At 38.6% G+C, this 21778-nt stretch overlaps 1 protein-coding gene across 18 annotated transcripts in view; it reads left to right on the forward strand.

The window, feature by feature from the left end:
• The window catches only part of UTRN (utrophin), a 616684-nt gene that overhangs the window by 456644 nt on the left and 138262 nt on the right, over window positions 1–21778 (forward strand). For all 18 annotated transcript variants that reach the window (XR_010323082.1, XM_064291826.1, XM_023551169.2 and 15 more), the window contains one exon: window positions 18023–18152. Coding sequence is in view for 17 of the 18 variants with exons in the window: in XM_064291826.1 (XP_064147896.1) it covers window positions 18023–18152 (130 nt within the window). In the remaining variant the exon portion in view is untranslated. The remainder of the gene's footprint in view (window positions 1–18022; window positions 18153–21778) is intronic.

Here is a 21778-nt window from a genome sequence, read left to right on the forward strand (position 1 = left end):
CAAGGGAATTGACACCAATATAGGTGAAAAAAAATCAGATAAAAGAATTTAAAAAAATGAAGAAGCCCTAAGAATCATGTGGGACTCTATCAAGAAGAATAACTTGCGTGTGATTGGATTCCCAGAACAGGGAGGGATAACAGAAAATACAGAGAGAATAGTTGAAGATCTGTTGGCAGAAAACTTCCCTGACATCATGAAAGACGAAAGGATATCTATCCAAGATGCTTATTGAACCCCATATAAGATTGATCCAAAAAGAAAATCACCAAGACATATTATCATCAAACTTGCCAAAATCAAAGATAAAGAGAAAATTTTAAAAGCAGCCAGGGATAAAAGAAAGGTCTCCTACAAGGGAGAATCAATAAGAATAAGTTCAGACTACTCAGCAGAAACCATGCAGTCAAGAAGGCAATAGGATGACATATACAGAGCACTGAAGGAGAAAAACTGCCAATCAAGGATCATTTATCCAGCAAAACTCTCTCTGAAATATGAAGGCGAAACTAAAACATTTACAGATAAACACAAGCTTAGAGAATTTGCAAAAACCAAACCAAAGCTACAAGAAATACTAAAGGAAATTGGTCAGAAAATCAATAATATCAAATACCAGCACAACACAAGGTCACAGAACAGAGCATCCTGATATCATCTCAAATAGGGAAATCACAAAAACAAATTAAGATTAATTTTAAAAGGAAAAAAATGCTCAAAACGGAATCATTGAAGTCAATATATAAAAGATCACAATAATCAAAAACAGGAACTAAATACAGGTGGCATAGAACTGCCATATGGAGAGGCAAACAAGGCGATACAGGACAATACAAGTTAGGTTTTTACTTAGAAAAATAGGGGTAAATATTAAGGTAACCACAAAGAGGTATAACAACTCCATAACTCAAAATAAATACCAAGAAAAACATGATGACTCAGCAAACAAAGTCAAATACTGTGAAAATGAGGAACACACAATTTACAAAGAAAAACATCTCAGCAGAAAAAAGTAAGTGGAAAAATGAAATTGTCAACAACACAAACAAAAAGTCATCAAAATGACCGCACTAAACACGTACTTATCTATAATTACGCTGAATGTAAATGGACTAAATGCACCGCTAAAGAGACATAGAGTCTCCGACTGGATAAAGAAACACCATCCGTCTATATGTTGCCTACAAGAGACACACCTTAGACTTAGAGACACAAACTAAAACTCAAAGGATGGAAAAAAATATATCAAGCAAACAATAATCAAAAAAGAGCAGGAGTAGCAGTATTAATTTCTGACAAAATAGACTTTAAAGTTAAATCCACCACAAAGGATAAAGAAGGACACTACATAATGATTAAAGGGACAATAGACCAGGAAGATATAACCATATTAAATATTTATGCACCAAATGACAGGACTGCAAGATACATAAAACAAACTTTAACAGAACTGAAAAGTGAGATAGACACCCCCACAATTATAGTAGGAGACTTCAACACACCACTTTCGGAGAAGGACAGGACTTCAGTAAGGCGCTCAATAGAGACACGGAAGACCTAATTGCTACAATCAACCAACTTGACCTCATAGACTTCCACAGAACACTCCACCCAACAGCTGCAAAGTACACTTTTTTTCTAGCACACATGGAACATTCTCTAGAATAGACCACATATTAGGTCATAAAACAAACCTTTGCAGAATCCAAAACATCAAAATATTACAAAGCATCTTCTCAGACCACAAGGCCATAAAAGTGGAAATCAATAACAGAAAAATTAGGGAAAAGAAATCAAATACTTGGAAACTGAACAATACCCTCCTGAAAAAAGACTGGGTTATAGAAGACATTAAGGAGGGAATAAAGAAATTCATAGAATGCAACGACAGTGAAAACACTTCCTATCAAAACCTCTGGGACAGAACAAATGCAGTGCTCTGAGGTCAATTTATATCAATAAATGCACACATACATAAAGAAGAAAGAGCCCAAATCAGAGAACTGTCCGTACAAGTTGAACAAATAGAAAGTGAGCAACCAAAGAATGCATCAGGCACCAGAAGAAAACAAGTAATAAAAATTAGAGCTGAACTAAATGAATTAAAGAACAGAAAAACAATTGAAAGAGTTAACAAAGCCAAAAGCTGGTTCTTTGAAAAAATTAACAAAATTGATAAACCATTGGCCAGACTGACTAAAGAATTACAGGAAAGGAAACAAATAACCTGAATAAGAAACGAGATAGGCCACATCACAACAGACCCAACTGAAATTAAAAGAATCATATCAGATTATTACAAAAAATTGTACTCTAACAAATTTGAAAACCTAGAAGAAATGGATGAATTCCTAGAAAAACACTACCTACCTAAACTAACACAATCAGAAGTAGAACAACTAAATAGACCCATAACAAAAAAAGAGATTGAAAAGGTAATCAAAAAACTCCCAACAAAAAAAAAAAGCCCTGGCGCAGACGGCTTCACTGCAGAGTTCTACCAAACTTTCAGAGAAGAGTTACCACCACTACTATTAAAAGTATGTCAAAGCATAGAAAATGACGGAATACTACCTAACTCATTCTATGAAGCCACCATCTCCCTGATACCAAAACCGGGTAAAGACACCACAAAAAAAGAAAATTACAGAAGACCTATATCCCTCATGAACATAGATGCAAAAATTCTCAACAAAATTCTAGGCAATAGAATTCAACAACATATCAAAAAAATAATCCACCATGACCAAGTGGGATTTATACCAGGTAAATGCAGGGCTGGTTTAATATTAGAAAAACCGTTAATGTAATCCACCATATAAATATAACAAAAGACAAAACCACATGATCTTATCAATTGATGCAGAAAAGGCATTTGACAAAGTCCAACACCCATTTATGATAAAAACTCTCAGCAAAATAGGAATTGAAGGAAAATTCCTCAACTTAATAAAGGGTATCTATACAAAGCCAACAGCCAGCATCACCCTAAATGGAGAGAGCCTGAAAGCAATTCCCTTGGGAACGGGAACCAGACAAGGATGCCCTTTATCACCGTTCTTACTCAACATTGTGCTAGAAGTCCTAGCCAGAGCAATTAGGCTAGACAAAGAAATAAAGGGCATCCGGATTGACAAGGAAGAAGTAAAATTATCTCTATTTGCAGATGACATGATCTTATACACAGAAAACCCTAAGGAATCCTCCAGAAAACTACTGAAACTAACAGAAGAGTTTGGCAGAGTCTCAGGTTATAAGATAAACATACAAAAATCACTTGGATTCCTCTACATCAACAAAAAGAACATCGAAGAGGAAATCACCAAATCAATACCATTCACAGTAACCCCCAAGAAGATAAAATACTTAGGAATAAATCTTACCAAGGATGTAAAAGACCTATACAAAGCAAACTACGAAGTACTAGTGCAAGAAACTAAAAGGGACCTACATAAGTGGAAAAACATACCTTGCTCATGGATAGGAAGACTTAACATAGTAAGAATGTCTATTCTACCAAAAGCTATCTATACATACAATGCACTTCCGATCCAAATTCCAATGACATTTTTTAATGTGATGGAGAAACAAATCACCAACTTCATATGGAAGGGAAAGAAGCCCCGGATAAGTAAAGCATTTCTGAAAAAGAAGAACAAAGTGGGAGGCCTCACTCTACCTGATTTTAGAACCTGTTATACAGCCACAGTAGTCAAAACAGCGTGGTACTGGTACAACAACAGGCACATAGACCAAGGGAACAGAATTGAGAACCCAGATATAAATCCATCCACATATGAGCAGCTAATATTTGACAAAGGCCCAGTGTCAGTTAATTGGGGAAAAGATAGTCTTTTTAATAAATGGTGCTGGCATAACTGGATATCCATTTGCAAAAAAATGAAACAGGACCCATACCTCACACCATGCACAAAAACTAACTCCAAATGGATCAAAGACCTAAACATAAAGACTAAAACGATAAAGATCATGGAAGAAAAAATAGGGACAACCTTAGGAGCCCTAATACAAGGCATAAACAGAATGTAAAACATTACCAAAAATGACAAAGAGAAACCAGATAACTGGGAGCTCCTAAAAATCAAACACCTGTGCTCATCTAAAGACTTCACCAAAAGAGTAAAAAGATCACCTACAGATTGGGAAAGAATTTTCAGCTATGACATCTCCGACCAGCATCTGATCTCTAAAATCTATATGATTCTGTTAAAACTCAACCAGAAAAAGACAAACAACCCAATCAAAAAGTGGGCAAAGGATATGAACGTGCACTTCACTAAGGAAGATATTCCGGCAGCTAACAGATACATGAGAAAATGCTCTCGATCATTAGCCATTAGAGAAATGCAAATTAAAACTACGATGAGATTCCATCTCACTCCAACAAGGCCGGCATTAATCCAAAAAACACAAAATAATAAATGTTGGAGAGGCTGCGGAGAGATTGGAATTCTTATACGCTGCTGGTGGGAATGTAAAATGGTACAACCACTTTGGAAATCTATCTGGCGTTTTCTTAAAAAGTTAGAAATAGAACTACCATACAACCCAGAAATCCCACTCCTCGCAATATACCCTAGAGAAACAAGAGCCTTCACACAAACAGATATATGCACACCCGTGTTTATTGCAGCTCTGTTTACAATAGCAAAAAGCTGGAAGCAACCAAGGTGTCCATCAACGGATGAATGGGTAAATAAATTGTGGTATATTCACACAATGGAATACTACGCATCGATAAAGAACAGTTAGGAATCTGTGAAACATTTCATAACTTGGAGGAACCTGGAAGGTATTATGCTGAGTGATATTAGAGGCAAAAAGACAAATATTGTACAAGACCACTATTATAAGATCTTGAGAAATAGTATAAACTGAGAAGAACACATACTTTTGTGGTTACGAGGGGGGGAGGGAGGGACGGTGGGAGAGGGTTATTTACTGCTTAGTTAGTAGATAAGAACTACTTTAGGTGAAGGGAAGGACAATACTTAATACACGGAAGGTCAGCTCAACTGGACTGGACCAAATGCAAAGAAGTTTCTGGGATAAATTGAATGCTTCAAAGGTCAGCAGAGCAAGGGTCGGGATTTGGGGACTATGGCTTAAGGGGACTTCTAAGTCAATTGGCAAAATAATTCTATTATGAAAACATTCTGCATCCCACTTTGAAATGTGGCATCTGGGGTCTTAAATGCTAACAAACGGCCATCTAAGGTGCATTAACCCACCTGGATCAAAGGAGAATGAAGAACACCAACATCACACGATCAGTATGAGCCCAAGAGACAGAAAGGGCCACATGAACCAGAGACTTACATCATCCTGAGACCAGAAAAACTAGATGGTGCCCGGCCACAACCCATGACTTCCCTGACAGGGAGCACAATAGAGAACTCCTGACAGAGCAGGAGATCAGTGGGATAAAAAAAAAAAAAAAATTTCACCCCAAATTCTCATAAAAAGACCAGACTTAATGGTCTGACTGAGACTAGAGGAATCCCGGCGGTCATGGTCCCCAAACCTTCTGTTGGCCCAGGACAAGAGCCATTCCCGAAGACAACTCATCAGACAGGGAAGGGACTGGACAATGGGTTGAAGAGAGATGCTGATGAAGAGTGAGCTACTTGTATCAGGTGGACACTTGAGACTGTGTTGGCATCTCCTGTTTGCAGGGGAGATAGGAAGGTAGAGAGGGTTAAAAAAAAGAGAGGGTTAGAAACCGGCAAAATCGTCACGAAAGGAGAGACTGGAAGGAGGGAGCAGGCTTACTTATTCAGGGGAGAGTAAGTGGGAGTATGGAGTAAGGTGTATATAAGCTTATATGTGACAGACTGACTTGATTTGTAAACATTCACTTAAAGCACAATAAAAATTATTAAAAAAAAAAATGCTGGTATTCCACGTCAGTATGGGAATTTAGAAAGCAGTTTTAGAATGTCAGAACTTCGACTCAAGTTTCTCTCCTGAAGAGAAGGAAGATGAGAATTTGTTGAATGTGTTTCATTTAGTCATGCCCAGACTAAAAGTAGAAAATGGAAAAAATTGTCCATTTTATTTGTTGGAGGAATCAGTTGAAAAGTTTTATATTTATATCAGATTAGTGTAAGTGATGCGATCAGGTTAACCACTTTTGCCACCGCAGAGGTTAGCTCTTTTATTCTGGAACAAATTGGTTCACAAGAAGATACTACATTTATTTGTTTACTTTCTAAGAATCCTAAGTGATGTGGGTCTTGCAACACAGTTTTCTGCTTACCAAACCTTTTGGCTTAATCTTAAAAATTTACATAGTTCCATTTTTCTCAGAATGAAATAATTTATCCTTTAAAAGAGTTAAATTATTTAACTTTGGTTGATCTTGCTAATGGAGGGTTGAATAATAGCATTTAGCATCCACAGATGTAGATACAATGGCTAGAATTTTCTTCTCTGAGCCACAGTGAGTGGAGGTTAAGGAAAGAAATCTGTTTCGGAAAAGAGCTGAGAATGATGGTAAGACTTTAGATTAGGTTCACCTTAATGAAAACTAGTTATTCTATAGCATGGAATGATTCAAAATATGCTCTCATTCACTATGTCACCTGTAAGTTAATAGGATGAAAAAGAGGTGAAGGGACAGACCCAATGGCTCAATGGCAACACCGGGTCTGTAACATAGGTCTTTGGGCTGCAAATTTTAATCTGCTTTTACTATGCCATAAAACAAGTTTTTCAATCTCATTTATTTGTTAAAAAAATTCATTGAGTTTCCACTGTGCCTGGGTCCCAGAAGTGAGCTCTCACTGAGGTGTGGTGCAAGAGGCCAGGCAGGAGAGTGGGGTCAGTGCTCCAAGCAGTAAGGAAGCCAAGCACTGGGGGAGCACAGTGGAGAAAGGGCTCTCTGTTGGGAAGCCAGGTGAGGTTTATGCTGCTGATGAGGTGGCTTTGGATCTGGGTCCCTAATTGATCAGTAAGAGTGACTCTGAGAATTTGTTTTAGTTTTACCAGTGAGGGTCAGTGAGATTGCTACGAAACCACAGAGATAGTGTATCTTGAGAGAGAACTTTTTCTGCAAAAGGCTGTAAATAGATGACCCACTACCTTCTGTCAGTTTGTACTGTGGTGGCTAATGTGTTACTGTGATGCTGGAAGCTATGCCACTAGTATTTCTCAAACCAGCGACATCACCCATGGTGGACAGATGTCAGCACAGACTCCAAATGAAGACAGATATAAAGAAAGGCTTGGTGATCTGCTTTTAAAAATCAGCCAAGGAAAACCTTATGGATCGCAACAGAGCATTGTTCCTTTGCTTACTTTGGACATGTCATCAAGAGGTCTCAGTCACTAGAGGAGGACATCATGTTTGGTGAAGTAGAATGCCAGTAAGGGGCGTAGGAGACCCCTGGTGACGTGGATTGGCACAATAGACACAATGATGGACCAACTGTGCTGGCAATTGTGAGGATGACACAGGACCAGGCAGCACTTGATTCTGCTGTACATAAGGTCACCGTGAGGTAGAGGTGACTCGACAGCAGCTTACAACAACAAAAAGGAGATGACTGCTCCCCCCCTACTGCTTTGGATGAGCTGCTCCCATTTCCTGGGAGTTTTTTTTTCTTGATCGTGTTCTAAGACTTCAGAAGTCCCCCATTCTTCTTCATGTTAATGTATTCATTTCTTCATTCATTTACCCAACAGATGTACCTAGTACTGAGACCTAAATAATGAGAAGGTGCCAGATATTGAAGATTTGAAGTAAAAGCCTTGCACATTGCAAGGCCTTGAGGAGGGGAAGAGCTTGGCATTTTCTAGGAACAGAAATAAGGGCAGTGAGGCTAGAAATTAGAGGATGGCTTAGGAGGTGAGATCGAGGAGCAGGGAGGGTCCAGATCTTGGTCCAAAGTTCAGATTTTATTCTAATTGCAACAGGAAGCCATTAGAGTGTTTTAAGCAGAAGAGTGACGGGATCTGCTTTATCTATAATTTTAGTATAACAATTTAGAAAATTTTAGGAGAAGTGTATCCCAGCAAACTTCAGTGCTTGATACACAGACAGTTTGGATGATGGCTTTAAATTGAAAAAAAGGAAGGAGAGAGTTCTTATTGAAGAAAAGGAGCTAAGAATAACACACAGGATTTCGTATACACCCACAAGTTTGCGTTTCTTTGCTTGTCTGAGTCCAACATGGCAGGTTGCCAGTTTAGGACAGAAAGAGATAGTGAGGGCCCCTCTCCCGCCCCCCTTCTCCCAGCTTCTCTCAGATCCTGTTGTCTTTTTAAGAGACAGCAGCATCCAGTACACATCAGTGATGCCTGGAACAACTGATATTACTGCTGTCTGCTTGGCAGCAACTCAGCCGTTACAGCGAGCTAATGCCACGTTCATCATAAAAATGAAGAGCCGCTGATTGACTTGGTAGTATTTCTGAGCTAAGCCAGGCCGTCACTTTACACCTTCTTATCCCTTAATCCCCAGCCCTTCCCACTAAGTTATAGCAGGCAGGAGAGATGTTCCCAGCCCATTAAAGGAAGATAATTGAGAATGTCTCCTTGGGCGTGTTAAGTTGGATAAGGAGCGGTTTAGCCTGCTGCTGAGCACTCATCAGAACACCAGCAGTTACCAAAGAGCTCCCTGAGTGTGAGAGTCAGAGAGGTGGGGTGGGAGACAGGGTGGTCCCTAATAAAAGGGATGTTGGCTCTTAGAAATTTTGTCAAGAATGAAAACCGTGTAATTTTGTTAGCTACATTCTGATATTTCGAATCAGGTCTTCATTAATCTGACATTCCAGGGCTTCATTTAGTTTAAATGAAAAGTGTGTGTGTATGGTGTGTGTGCATGCTCGCCTGTATCTGTGTGTGATGTGGGGAGAGATACATAGTCTACAACTCCCCTGTGCAAATTAGATTTTTTTGACTTGAACTGAAGGGATCAGACAGGTGAGAGGGTATGTGTATTCCCTGACCACCTCCAGAGAGATTTGGGGTTGAAGTGGGCAAGGAGAACAGCTGGCTTCAGCTAAGGCTGCCCATGGCTGTGAAGCCCCAGAGGCCTCTCATATCCACCGTCATTATGCAGCAGTGTGGTTTTCACAGGGATTTAAATCTGAGGCTGGGTAGCTATTTAACAGGGAAAACAAGGAGAAACTAGATTGCCTTGCTTTTGTTTATTCTGTTTTTTTGAACTGTCTTTTCCCTAATTGCCTGTGATCTAATTCCAATTTACTTTTCAACACACAGTTCACGTGTTTTTGGGAAGGTTGCCTGAAATCACCTCCACCTCCTCTGTGTATTTCCTTAGTGCCCCATTTGTGCTCTCTTAAAGATTTGTGGAGCTTACCACACTCTGAACGAACATCGTGGCAAGCTATGCAATATTTTCCTCCCCTTTAGACTGTAAAGTTCCTTAATGGTTGGGACCATGGCTCATTAACTGTTTTCTCACGTGCTTTGTATATTTCTTTATGTATTGTATGAATTTAATACGCTTTAAATTTTTTATTTTGGTAGAAATCTTTGTTGGAAAATATATACTTCTGTGCCACATTAAAGGAGCCCTGGTGGCACAGGGGTTAAAGCACTCAGCTGCTAACTGAGATGTTAGCAGTTTGAACCCACCAGCTACTCTGACGAAGAAAAGACCTGGCGATTTTTTTTTTTCCTGTAAAGATTACAGCCTAGGAAACCCTGTGGGGCAGCTCTACTCTGTCCCGTATGGTCATTAGAAGTCAGAATCAACTGGACCACACAACAACAACATGGCACATAAAAAAAAAAAAAAAAGTTGCCATCGAGTTAATTCCAACTCATGGTAACTTGCGTGTCAGAGTAGAACAGTGCTCCGTAGGGTTTTCAATGGCTGATTTTTTGGAAGTAGATTGACAGGCCTTTCTTCTGAGGTACTTTTGGATGGACTTGAGCCTCTAACGTTGTGGTTAGCTGCTGAGCGAGTTAGCCGTTTACATTGCCCAGGAACTCCTCCTATACCCCATTAAGATGGGAGAAAAATTCAGCTTTTTCTTCTGGACATGGGATGACCATTGTGCTCACCATTTATTATTCTTAACTCTTGAGGTGTCTGGGGCTTGAAACTTTTAAGATACAATTTCATTTTTCTTTTAGAAATTAATTTGCCCTCCTTCCTTGTCAAAACTGCTACTGATCTCCTATTGGTAGGTCAGAGCCTCATTTCACACGTTTGTCTGGGATAGAAATGGAAGGTCTTTCCACTTACGTATGAAAATTGAAAATGCGTAAGCTTTGTGACAGATTTCCACACAAGAGCACTTCCAGGTCAAAGGCCAAGCCTTGAGTCAATGAGGTAGCCAGATGTCTGTGTATGAGGAAGCATGTGGTTTCTAGGTACCTTCCTATCAACCACTGAGATCCCCCCCACCATTTGCATGACATAAATTATTTTTACAGAAGCAGTCACCCCTGTCCCTTGCTCACTCAAGTCAGGCAACACCTGCCTGCTCACTGTTTCTTGAACTGTGGAGCATGTTACTGCCTCAGCCGCTTTTGCACTCTTAGTTACCTCCACCTAGATTGTTCTTTTGCCAGATATTCTCATGGTTTGTTTCTTCACTTCCTTCAGATCTGTGTTCAAATATTACTGTCTTTGAGATGCCTTCCCTGACCACTCTGTATAAAGATTATCAAGCCCACCCCCAACCCTGCTGTTCCTTTGCCCCTTCCCTTGTGTGATAGATTGTTATAACAACAAATCATATCTCCCTGTACCCAAGCTCTTTGCAGAGGGGTATTACTGCTCCTCCCGTCAAGAGATGATGTATTTTTCTCCACTCTCTTGAATCTGTGCAGGTCTCATGACCTGCTTTGAACAATAGAATGTGGCAGAAGCAGTGTGCAAAGTCTAAAGCTTTAATGTCTAATATGGTAGCAGCTAGCCACATGTGACTATTCATATTTAAATTTAAGTCAATGAAAATTAAATGAAATTTAAAATTCAGTTCTTCAGTTGCACTAGCCACATTTCAAGTGCTCAGTAGCCTCCCTCAGCCAGTGCTTACTATATTGGATAGCATAGTTACAGAACAGTTCCATCATTACAGGAAGTTCTATTGGACAGAGCTGTTCTAGTCTGTGCCTTAAAAGACTTGTGGTTTTCTCTCCTGCCCTTTGGGAACACTGATCACCATACTTTGAAGATGCCCAGTGCAGCCTCCTGGGCAATGGGAGACCACATAGAGGAAAACCAAAGCGCCCAAGCCAATGAAAAAATCTTAAAAAAGCCAATAAAAAAAATTCGAGTCAATAGCTAGCAATAATTGCCAGATGTGTGGGTGAGGTCAGTTGGACATCCATCCCCATTCAAATCACAAATGACTACAGCGTATGAGTAATCCCAGGCAGCACTGACAGAAGAATTGATTAGCTTTCCAACCCACAGAATCATGAGAAATAAATTGTTGCTGTTTTAAGCTACTAAGTTTTAGATGGGTTTGATACAGCTTTCAACTCTAATGACTGGCAGTAGCTTTGAAACTATACCTTATGGAGTTATATCTAGAGTTAGGATGTAGAAAGTAGAGGGTAACAAAGTGAGCCCATACCATCTCTTTCAGTGAGATCAGTGTCTTCTTTATCTAGGAAGAGAAAAGAGCATTTTTGTTAAGTGAAGTACTTAGTACTTACTAGTTACGTTATAGGAGAAAACTAAATTTACATGAAAAAATTGTTACTGATAATTTGCAAAGTGGAGAGTTCAATAATCAGAAACTAACTAGAACCCACTGATTCTTTAAATTTAGGATCATCAGCTCTTAGGGACTTTGTTATCGTTTGCTCTGCCATATTTTGGAATCCTACATAGTATTTGATTCTAAAATGACTCCTTCATTTATGCATTTGTTCCCCCAAGCATTTCTTGAGTGCTTTCCATATCTACCCGGGCAGGCACTGAGGAGGATTTCCAGTGAGTAAGACCTGAGCCCTAGCCTGGAAGAACTCACAGCCTGTACTGGAGTCAACAGATGCATGGTTGCTATATATCAGACTGGGCTGTGTTAGAGGACTAGGAAGCAGTCTGGAAACACTAAGGTGGGAGCAACCACCTTATTATTGAACATACTAAATCTGGAGGATGAGCAATTACTTTGAAGATGGGGGTGGTTAGAGACTAGGAAGTAAACAGATTAGAGAATTTTATTTTACTTTTCTTAACAACTTTGAGATATAATTCACACACCATAAAATTCACCCTCTTCAAGTATAAAATTCATGGTTTTTAGTATATTCACAGAATCATGCAGCCATCACCACTTCCTAATTCCAAAATATTTTTATCACCCCAGAAAGAAACCCGTTAGCAGTCGCTGCCTATTTCCCCCTTCCCCCGTCCCTTGGCAACTGCTAATCTACTTTCTGTCTCTATGGGTTTACCTATTCTGGGCATTTCATATATAAATGCGTCTTACAATATGTGGTCTTTTGTGTCTGACTTCTTTTACTAAGCATAATGTTGCCAAGATTCATCTGTGTTTTAGCATATATCAGAGCTTAATTCCTTTTTATAGATTAGTAATATTCTATTGTATGTGTATATCACATTTTGTTTATCCATTAATCTGTTAATGGACACTTGGGTTGTTTACACTTTTTAGCTATTATAAATAATGCTACTAAACATTTGTGTACAGGTGTTTGTATGGACTTACATTTTCATTTTTCTTGGGTATGTACGTAGGAGTTGAATTACTGGGTCATATGGTAACTGTGTTTAACATTTAACTGCTAAAGTGTTTCTCAAGGTGGCCTCACCATCTCACATTCCCACCAGCGATGTATGAGGCCTCTAGTTTCTTCACATCCTGGCCAGTACTTGTTAATGTCTTGGAACAGAATTGTTTTGAATGAAAATATGAAGTGATTAAAAGAGAAAAATTCCAATTAGATTAGATTATGCTCTTTTAAGGCAGCCCATATATAAGTCATGTGATGTTAGAACCTAAAGCTAAGCACTGCTTTGTAGCTCTGTATACTAAACAACTCTGTTGGAGTTTGTCTCATCATTAATGTTCACCAGGTGCTTAGGAAACACTGGATCTCTTTTATGTTTAATTGAGAGGTAAAGGGTGGTGAAATGATTATGTATGTAACAATGTTGAAAGTTAAATTCATTTCTGACATGCAATTAAATATAATTGAGACAGGACAAATTGAATGATAAAATCAAATTTGCAGAATGGAGTATGAACAGATATTATTAGACGCATGATTGGCATTAGGGCCAGATGCCTCTATATTTACTCACTTGGCATGGTTCCTGTAGCTCACACTTGCCTCCTAGCCTTCCTTAAATTGGTATATCAAAGGAATTCATGAGACATTCCCCAACCAGCACCCTGTACGTAGAGGATTTTTTAACGAAATGCTTGAGTTTAATGTGGTCAAAAAAAAAAAAGAGAGAGAGAGAGATTCACTAGTTCTATGGGGCTTTATCAGCTCAGACTTGCCTTCTATGAATCTAGGAGACCTGACAATGAAATTATGAAAAACAAAGATGTAAATCTGACAAACAGCTCTCCCCTGCCCCCCCCCCCCCATTGTCTAGCTCTTCACTTGCTTCCCATGACCTATCATTGGTTAACTCTTGGTGCTTAGGACATCATACAGTGGTCATTGTCATCTGACCTGTGCCCACCTTTTCAGCCTTGGCTGCTGCTCTTTCTGCTCTATCAGGTCTTAATATCTGTAGTTCCCCGAGTGCACATACTCTGATATTCTCTTGTTCTTCTGCTAGTAATTAGTTTCCTCTGTTAGGAGTACCCTTTTCTCTCTGCAGGTCTCAATTTGGGCATTACCTCCACTGGGAAGCATTTCAGAGCTTCCATCCCAGGATCAGTAGAATAATAAGGAAAGTTCATCTGTAGGTGTTAATTTGTTGTTATTAACCACAGAACTGGGAACATGATTAAATTAATGGTGTTATTTCCTGACTCTGTGCATCTTTGAGTTTAAGGTATCCTAGGGGCCATCTGGAGCCCTGGTGGTGCAGTGGTTAACAGCTTGGCTGGTAACTAAAAGGTTGTTCAAAACCAGTTTGAAACCACCAGCTACTCCTTGGAAACCCTATAGGGCAGTTTTCCTCTGTTCTACAGGGTTGCTATGAATCGGAATCGATTCGTTGGCAATGGGGTTTTTGTTTGTTTGTTTTTGGTTTAGGGACCGTCTAATGGTGAAGTTGGGTATGGAGGTATCTAATCTGACTGCTCTTAACAATAAACAGTATGAAAGGTCTGGATGTTGCCTCCCACCTACTGTTTTGATTGAATCCCTTATAATTAGGTTAGCTTTCCTTAAGCATTGGCTCCAACATTATGAGATACATTCTGTAGTCAAATAGCCTCTTATTTAATATCATAGCTCATAGTTCCATTTCCTGAACGCTTTTTTGACATAATCTGCATGTTGTCCTCTCTCCAAAGTTGAATTGTTTAGAATTGTTTAGATGCCAACTCTGCCCAGAGTATTTCATTGCCACCAAAATACTAGTTTATGTCTTTAGCAAGAATTGGGCGGTAGTTAGTGGGTCAGAAAAGCCTGACAGTCCTTCTGTCACATTCCAGAAATATACTCAATAAAGATAACGTACCCTACTTTGAACCGTGTTGAGTCTCTCTGTTTCAATACCTTCTTCCAACATGGATCTACCAACACGGATTTCCCCCTAGGGACATTAAGAGCACCTTCTTCAAAGTCATTAGTATGGGAGTTCTCTTCAGTTCCATTGATGGGACTTTTTTTTCTTGCTGTTCCCCATGTATTACCCTTTTTCCCTTGTTTCACTTTCCTTTTCCCTTCACCCTCCTTCTTTCTTTCTCTTCTTCCCCCTCCCTGCTTCCTCAAGCTCATGTTTGCAGGAACTTGGGCAAGCATGCCAGCTCGTTTTCTGTCTCTCTCTGTCTCTCTTGCGCATGTGCACGAACAAACACAGGTTCTGCTCACCTTGATATAGTGCAAAATTGATAAAATTTCAGCCATTAAGGAAATCGAGAGGTTATTTTTCCCCCATGTATCTTTTCTGTAGACAAATGTAAATTTGGATTTTGAAATTCTAAAAGTAATACCAAGATAATACCTAAGTTACCCTCTTTCTCTGTCATAAGAGCTGGATTCACCCTCACTGAAGTATATGCCCCAACCTCATTTTATATTTCTAGGGGACCACTGCTGCTGAGGAAACCCGGGTGGCACAGTGCTTAACCAAAGCACTGGCACGGCTGCTAACCAAAAGGTTAGCAGTTTGAATCTACCAGGCACTCCTTGGAAACTCTATGGGGCAGTTCTGCTTTGTCCTTTTTACCATGAGTCGGAATCGACTCAACAGCAGTGGGTTTTTTGGTTAGTGCTGCTGCTTCTCTTCTCTGCATCACATTCCTTTATATTCTGCCTTCTTGTCTCAGTTTTTAGTCTCCTTCCACATCCTCTCCTTTTGGTATTTCCTGGTTTCTCTTCTGTGCTAAGTCTCTAAATATTGTCTGTGAATTCTTCGTTCTATTTAGTAAACCAGAGTGCGGAGGTATTCTTTTAGCTCCTTCACCTTCTCTGCAGTGGCTTGCATTTAATAGGTACATTCCTGGCAGTTTTCTTTCAAAAAGAAGAAATCTAGCACAGCCCTTGCACATCATTGTAAGAATCTTTTCATCTCCCATATTTACTGGTTAGATTTGGGGTTTGGTGATACATCTTACTGACCACTAAAATTTTAAAAAATAGTTCTATTACCTTACCCACTCTTTTTCTCTGCTGTCTTTTAAGCAACCTGATTTCTCATATCATTCCTTTACATTTCCAGATGGTTTTCAAGTAAACCCAAGAAGTATTTTGATTCCTCTGGAGCTTCTCGTTCTAACAACAACTATCTAAGTCAGAAGAAGAATTGGCTCACAACCTATAAATGCATATATGTATTTCTAGATTAGAAATGTGTTTCCCCATTTTTTTTTGGTGTGTATCTGCTATTTCCATATATCAAAAGTTTTAAATGTCAGAAAATAATTTTATTTTCCCGGAATTTCTTCTAAAGTTGTTGTTTCTTTTTTTCATTTCTTTTTGGTGAAAATGTACACAGAAGAATCTCCTCCCATTCCACAGTGTCTAGACATAATGATCAATGATGATTACATGCTTCACATTGTGTCAGCATTCCCATTATTTCTGCTCTAGTTGTTATGCTTCTATTAACTTACACTCCCTGACCCCCAAAAGCTGATTTTTTAAAATAGATGTGGTAGGAGTTTTGTTGCTTTTCCCCTCAACATAGTCATTTCATGATCATGGGTAATAACCGATCTGGGAATTTTGCTGACTTGTGCTTGTCTTTGGTTATATAGATGGTTGCAAGGATACATAAACGTATCTAGATTTTAGAGACAGTTTTATTTCATCCCATACCCTATACTTTATCACTGTATATCAATTGTGGATTGGTGTTATTTTGTTCACTTTTATTCTTTTAATTTAAATTTTTCTCAAACTAATAATTGTACTTAGTTCGTAAGTCAAACCTTTTTATAATGCTTGTCACACACACACACACACACAAACAAACCAACATTTACTCTCTCACTACTCCTTGCCAGCCCCTTTCCCCTCTCACCATCCGTAATGGTCTCTTTCAGCTTCATTACCAGTGTTTTATTGTGTTTAGCACCATAAAACCAAAAAACCAGTCGCTGTCGAATTGACTCAGAGTTATGGCAACTCCATGTATGTCACAGTAGAACTGTGCTCCCTCCATAAGGTTTTCAGTGGCTGATTTTTCAGAAGTAGATTGCCAGGTCCTCTGGGTAGACTTGAACCTCTAACCTTGGATTAGCAGCTGAGCATGTTAACCGTTTAGCTGTCTGTTTTTACTTAACACGATTATTCTTGTATTTCTAGATTTTTAAAATTTTTACTTATTATCTACTATTGGGAATGAGAATTTAGCCAGCAAATACTCTATCATCCCAACGTAGTTGTGACAGATGCTATTAAAAAAAAAAAGTTATATTTAGAAAAAAAGATTTTGTTGATTATAAAATGCTATAAGAGTGCATATTTATTTTAGAAAATAAAAGCTGAGTTTTCATAATACATTGCTAGAGAACTGCACCAAAAGTAAAATATTGGAGTCAGTAGGTGTTTTATATGTATAATTTTAAGAGGCTAACAAAGTTAACGATTTTGATTTAGCATTAAAGTAACACGTGAGAAAAGTCTTCATTTACTCTTATCTTGCAACAGTCACTGAATTTTTTTTTTTTTTTTAACTCTGGTCAATTAGAGTCTTAATCACCAAAGATTTTATAGGGCAGGAGTGAAAGTTTAACCCTACTTAAAAGAACAAAAGTGCTAAAAAAAACACTGTTCTGAGGTTCATAGATTTGCATGAAAAACCTCACAAAGGACAAATAGTAATTGCCTCAGCATGAGAGATGGAACATATTTTAAGATAATTGGAGACTGTCTTTTATGTGTTCTCTTTGGTTTAGTTTTGATTTCACATACTTTAATTTGTTTCTATCTCTTAATTTTTTTTTTTCTTAATGTACTTTAAAGAATGTAAAACACTTCAGAGGATCTCATTATCACTTGTGAGATTGCCTTCTTCTGTACCATTGGATATAATTTTTTTGTCAATCAATCTTAATAGAAAAAAAGTATCTTTGAACAGACTATTAAATTTAACAATCTCACAGTAGCGAAAACCCTAAAGTACATTTCATGTAAGTTCAAATACACTTTAATAACTTCCCTTACGTGAATATTTTAAAGCTATTTCTGTTTTCGTATTTAAGTTCTACAGAAATGATCTTTTTTTGCTTAGACTCATGTTTTTCATCATTCTAATCTGTAAAATTTACATTTTTTACTTACAGTCTAGTTTATATGCTGGTTGTTAGTCATTCCTTTGACAAGTGTGGTCAGAGGTGGTGTAATTGAAGATGTTCCATTATCTAGTGAACACTTTAGGGTACAAATTCAACTTTTGCTTCTCTTTTCAAAGGCACTGAGGCGTGAATTAAAGGAGAAAGAATATTCTGTGCTGAATGCTGTAGACCAAGCTCGAGTGTTCCTTGCTGATCAGCCAATTGAGGCCCCTGAAGAACCCAGAAGAAACTTACAATCAAAAACAGGTGAGACTGGTTTCCTTGGTATACCTTAAAAATCACGTTAGGAAACAAAAAGACACATTTCCTTACAGCATTTCAGGATCTGATATTTAAAATTGTTTTCTAAGTATTATTTTAACATACATGTTATTATTTAACAAGTATCTAGGTTCCTAAATTAAAAGAATGAAATTTCTATATACTTCAGTGCTGTTATTTTTAAAAGACATTAAGTACAGAAAAAATGGTTTATATAGAAAGCATAGTGTAACTACAATTTTTTTTAAAAATAAAAATGTACATTTCTTATTTTTAAACAAATTACATCATAAGTAATTGCAAGTAAAAGAACGGTATTAAAAATACAGTAGTAAAACTTAAAATATGTAAATATCTATAAAGTAAGATTTTTTTAAACTTCTCTTTTTTTAAGATCACTTTTTAAAATAAGACATCAAAGTGCTTTCGTTTACAACCAAGCAGGATTTGTTCAATTTTAAAACAGCAACTAATAGCATTTATGTACTTTGGTTTAAAATGGAAACTTTAACTATCTTATTGGCAAATAGCCATATATCGCATAGTAAATTTAAGAGAAAATTTGCAGTGAATTTGGGGACCAACCTGTCTTTATTGTGATTTCTCACTGTTGAAAGTAAAATCTAATGCATTTTAAAAAATAAACATGCCATTCAAAAATGTTTCCATCATTCACTTCACATTGTTAAGCAGAACTAAAAGACTGCCCTGTGCTGTGTCCGGCAGTGCAATTCGTGAGCATTGATTACTTGTAAGGGAACTGCAGTTGGAAAATGCTTTCTTTGACTAGAACTGGAAATGGATCATATATTTGGACAGGTAGCCACTGTCTTACTCAGCCTTTTTCAGGGTAACTCTTCTCCAGTCTGGATATATTTCTCAGAGAGGCCATGAATTTCTTGAACTTTTTGAACCTAGTTTTATATGTGTATATGTGTGCAACACACACACACACGCACACAAACACACTTAACTGCCTTTTACAGCATCTTGCCATTCATTGGTTTCTCTTCTGCTTGGGGTATCAGTTACCGTACTGAGATAGATATAGGAGAAAACCAAACCAAACTAAACCCATTGCCACTGAGTCTATTCTGACTCGAAGCAACCCTATAGGACAAAGTAGAACTGCCTCATGGGGTTTCCAAGGCTGTAAATCTTTACGGAATCAGACTGCCACATCTCTCCTGCAGGCAAGCTGGTGGATTTGAACTGCTGACCTTTCAGTTAGCAGCCAAGTGCTTTACCACTGTGCCACCAGCGCTTCTTCAGATATAGGAAAAACAAAAACAAAACTCATTGCCACCCAGTCAATTGCAACTCACAGTAACCCTATAGGACAGGGTAGAACTGCCCCATAGGGTTTCCAAGAAGCAGCTGGTAGACTCAAACAGCTGACCTTTTGGTTAGCAGCCAAATGCTTAAACCACTGCACCACCAGGGCTCAGGAGCTCCATAAATGTTTGTTGACTCGTTCAAAAAATTTGGGGTTTATTTTCATTTAATCCTAAAATCGGCGGTACATCTCTCTCCTATATCTGTGTGTCTTTTCAGTTACCTTACTGAGAAACTGTCATTGTTGAGTCTTCTACCTTTCATCACACCCACAGCCTGAAAATCACTCATAATTGTTATTTCTGTCTCTCTCTGTCTCTGTCTCTCTGTCACACACACACGCATACGCACACACAACCACTGAATTCCAGAGTCTCAGAATCTTTGATATAGGCTTATGGAATAACTTTAGGCAGAGTTACTGCTGCTTTTGGTAGCCCCTGTCTCATTCATTGTTCTGTCCCCTGTGTGAAATACATAGTATATGTTCATAGACTGTCTCTTGTCCAGTTTAGATTATTTCTGATGAACTAATGTTATCATAGAATCATATTCATGCCCTCCCTAGACCAAACACCTTCAGTGACTCCTTTGCCGTGGGGTTAACTTTACCTAAAGAATTTGGTTTTTGTCCTTGGTTCTTAAGAAATAATCTCTAAAACCTTGGGGCTTCCTCAGTGATTGAAGTGTGTTTGAGGAGGGTTCCAGACTACACCTAACCTAGCAAGTTGTGCTAATGAGGTGCCTCTTGGGTGGTGGTTGGCCAGACCAGAAAGACCACCTGTGATAGCAGCTGACCTCAGCTGATTCAATCAGTCATGCCTAGATAATGAAGCCCCAGTAAAGGCTGTGGACAGGGAAGCTTCATGGACTTTCTGTTTGGTGAAAGATAATGATGCACATTGAAGGGGTAGCATGTCCCATTTTTGAACATGGAAGCTTCATGCTGGGAACCCTCCCAGGTCTCACTTCATTTGCTTCCCTTTTGCCATAATAAAACTGCAGTCATAAGTATAGCACTTTCCATGAGTTCTGTGAGTTGTTCTACTGAGTTTTTGAACCCGAGGGAGTAGTGGAAGCCAGCAGGTCAGAAGTGCAGGGACCTGAGGACTCCCGAAGTTACAACTGGCATCCCGAGGGTATAGAGAGAACCCTCAGGTTTGTGGCCAGCAGGTCAGATGTAAGGAGGACCTGGGGACCCCCAAGCTTGCGGCTGGTGTCTGAGATCTTGGGCTGACTTGGCCGTCTAGGGGACTGTGTTCATTAACTTGTGAGATCTGATCTAACTCCAAGTGGTTAGGGTCAGAGGAAGAAGTACTGCATGTGCAGGTAGGAACAGAATTGGTTAGATTTGAATAGGAACTGAATTCCTTCAATTTAGTTGATGTCAGAGAAGTGGATTAGATTGCATTAATAGATTGTGTTGATTTGACTGACATCTGTACAGATTGCATACTGAAAAAATTCTTGACTTTAGCATGATGTTTAAATATCTTTGTAATCAAGCCCTCCTGATTTTTCAGCCTGCGTTCCTACTACCATTTTCAGGGAGACACTGGGTAGTGCACACTGTCATTGCTCTTAGCAGCCAACCAAAAGGTTGAAGTTTTGAGTCCAACCATGGGCACCTCTGAAGAAGGGCCTGGTCCTCTACTTTTAAAAAGCTACCCATTGAAAACTCTATGGAGCACAGCTCTACTCTGACAGACATGGTGTCATCATGAGTCTGAATCACCTTGGTGGCAAATGGTTTATAACCAAGCCATAATACCTATTTCACTGAATGATCTTGGAACTGTCTTGTCATGGCAGTGCTACATTGTCTTCTGCCATCTTTTGAAATTTCATTGAATTTTAAGGCCTGCTTATGTCCTTAAGATATAAGAATGGATAAAAGCCTTAGAGATAACCTGAGCCAAACCTCCCATTTTACAGGTTACTAAACTGAGGTTCACAGGGAGGAAGTAACTTGCTCGCTTCCTTTTTGATACCTAAGTATTCTTCCTTCACATGCTAATTTGTTTTCAGATGTTAAATTTTCTTACTTGCCCTGAATTGAGGAATTTGATGATTTTGTATCCCATACAGTGTGTCATGCCTTGTATGTATCAGTTTGATGACAAATAAATGACTGTATAAATGAGTCATATAAGAAATTATACTATCCTTTATTCTGACTTTACATATAATCTACTACAGGGAAATTTTAGTGATCTAGGTGATTAACAGTTACCCTCCCCTCAGTCAGATTTTGAAATAAAATGAACCCAAATTAT

This window comes from Loxodonta africana, chromosome 1 (assembly GCF_030014295.1).
Source record: "Loxodonta africana isolate mLoxAfr1 chromosome 1, mLoxAfr1.hap2, whole genome shotgun sequence".
NCBI classification, from domain to species: Eukaryota; Metazoa; Chordata; class Mammalia; order Proboscidea; family Elephantidae; genus Loxodonta; species Loxodonta africana.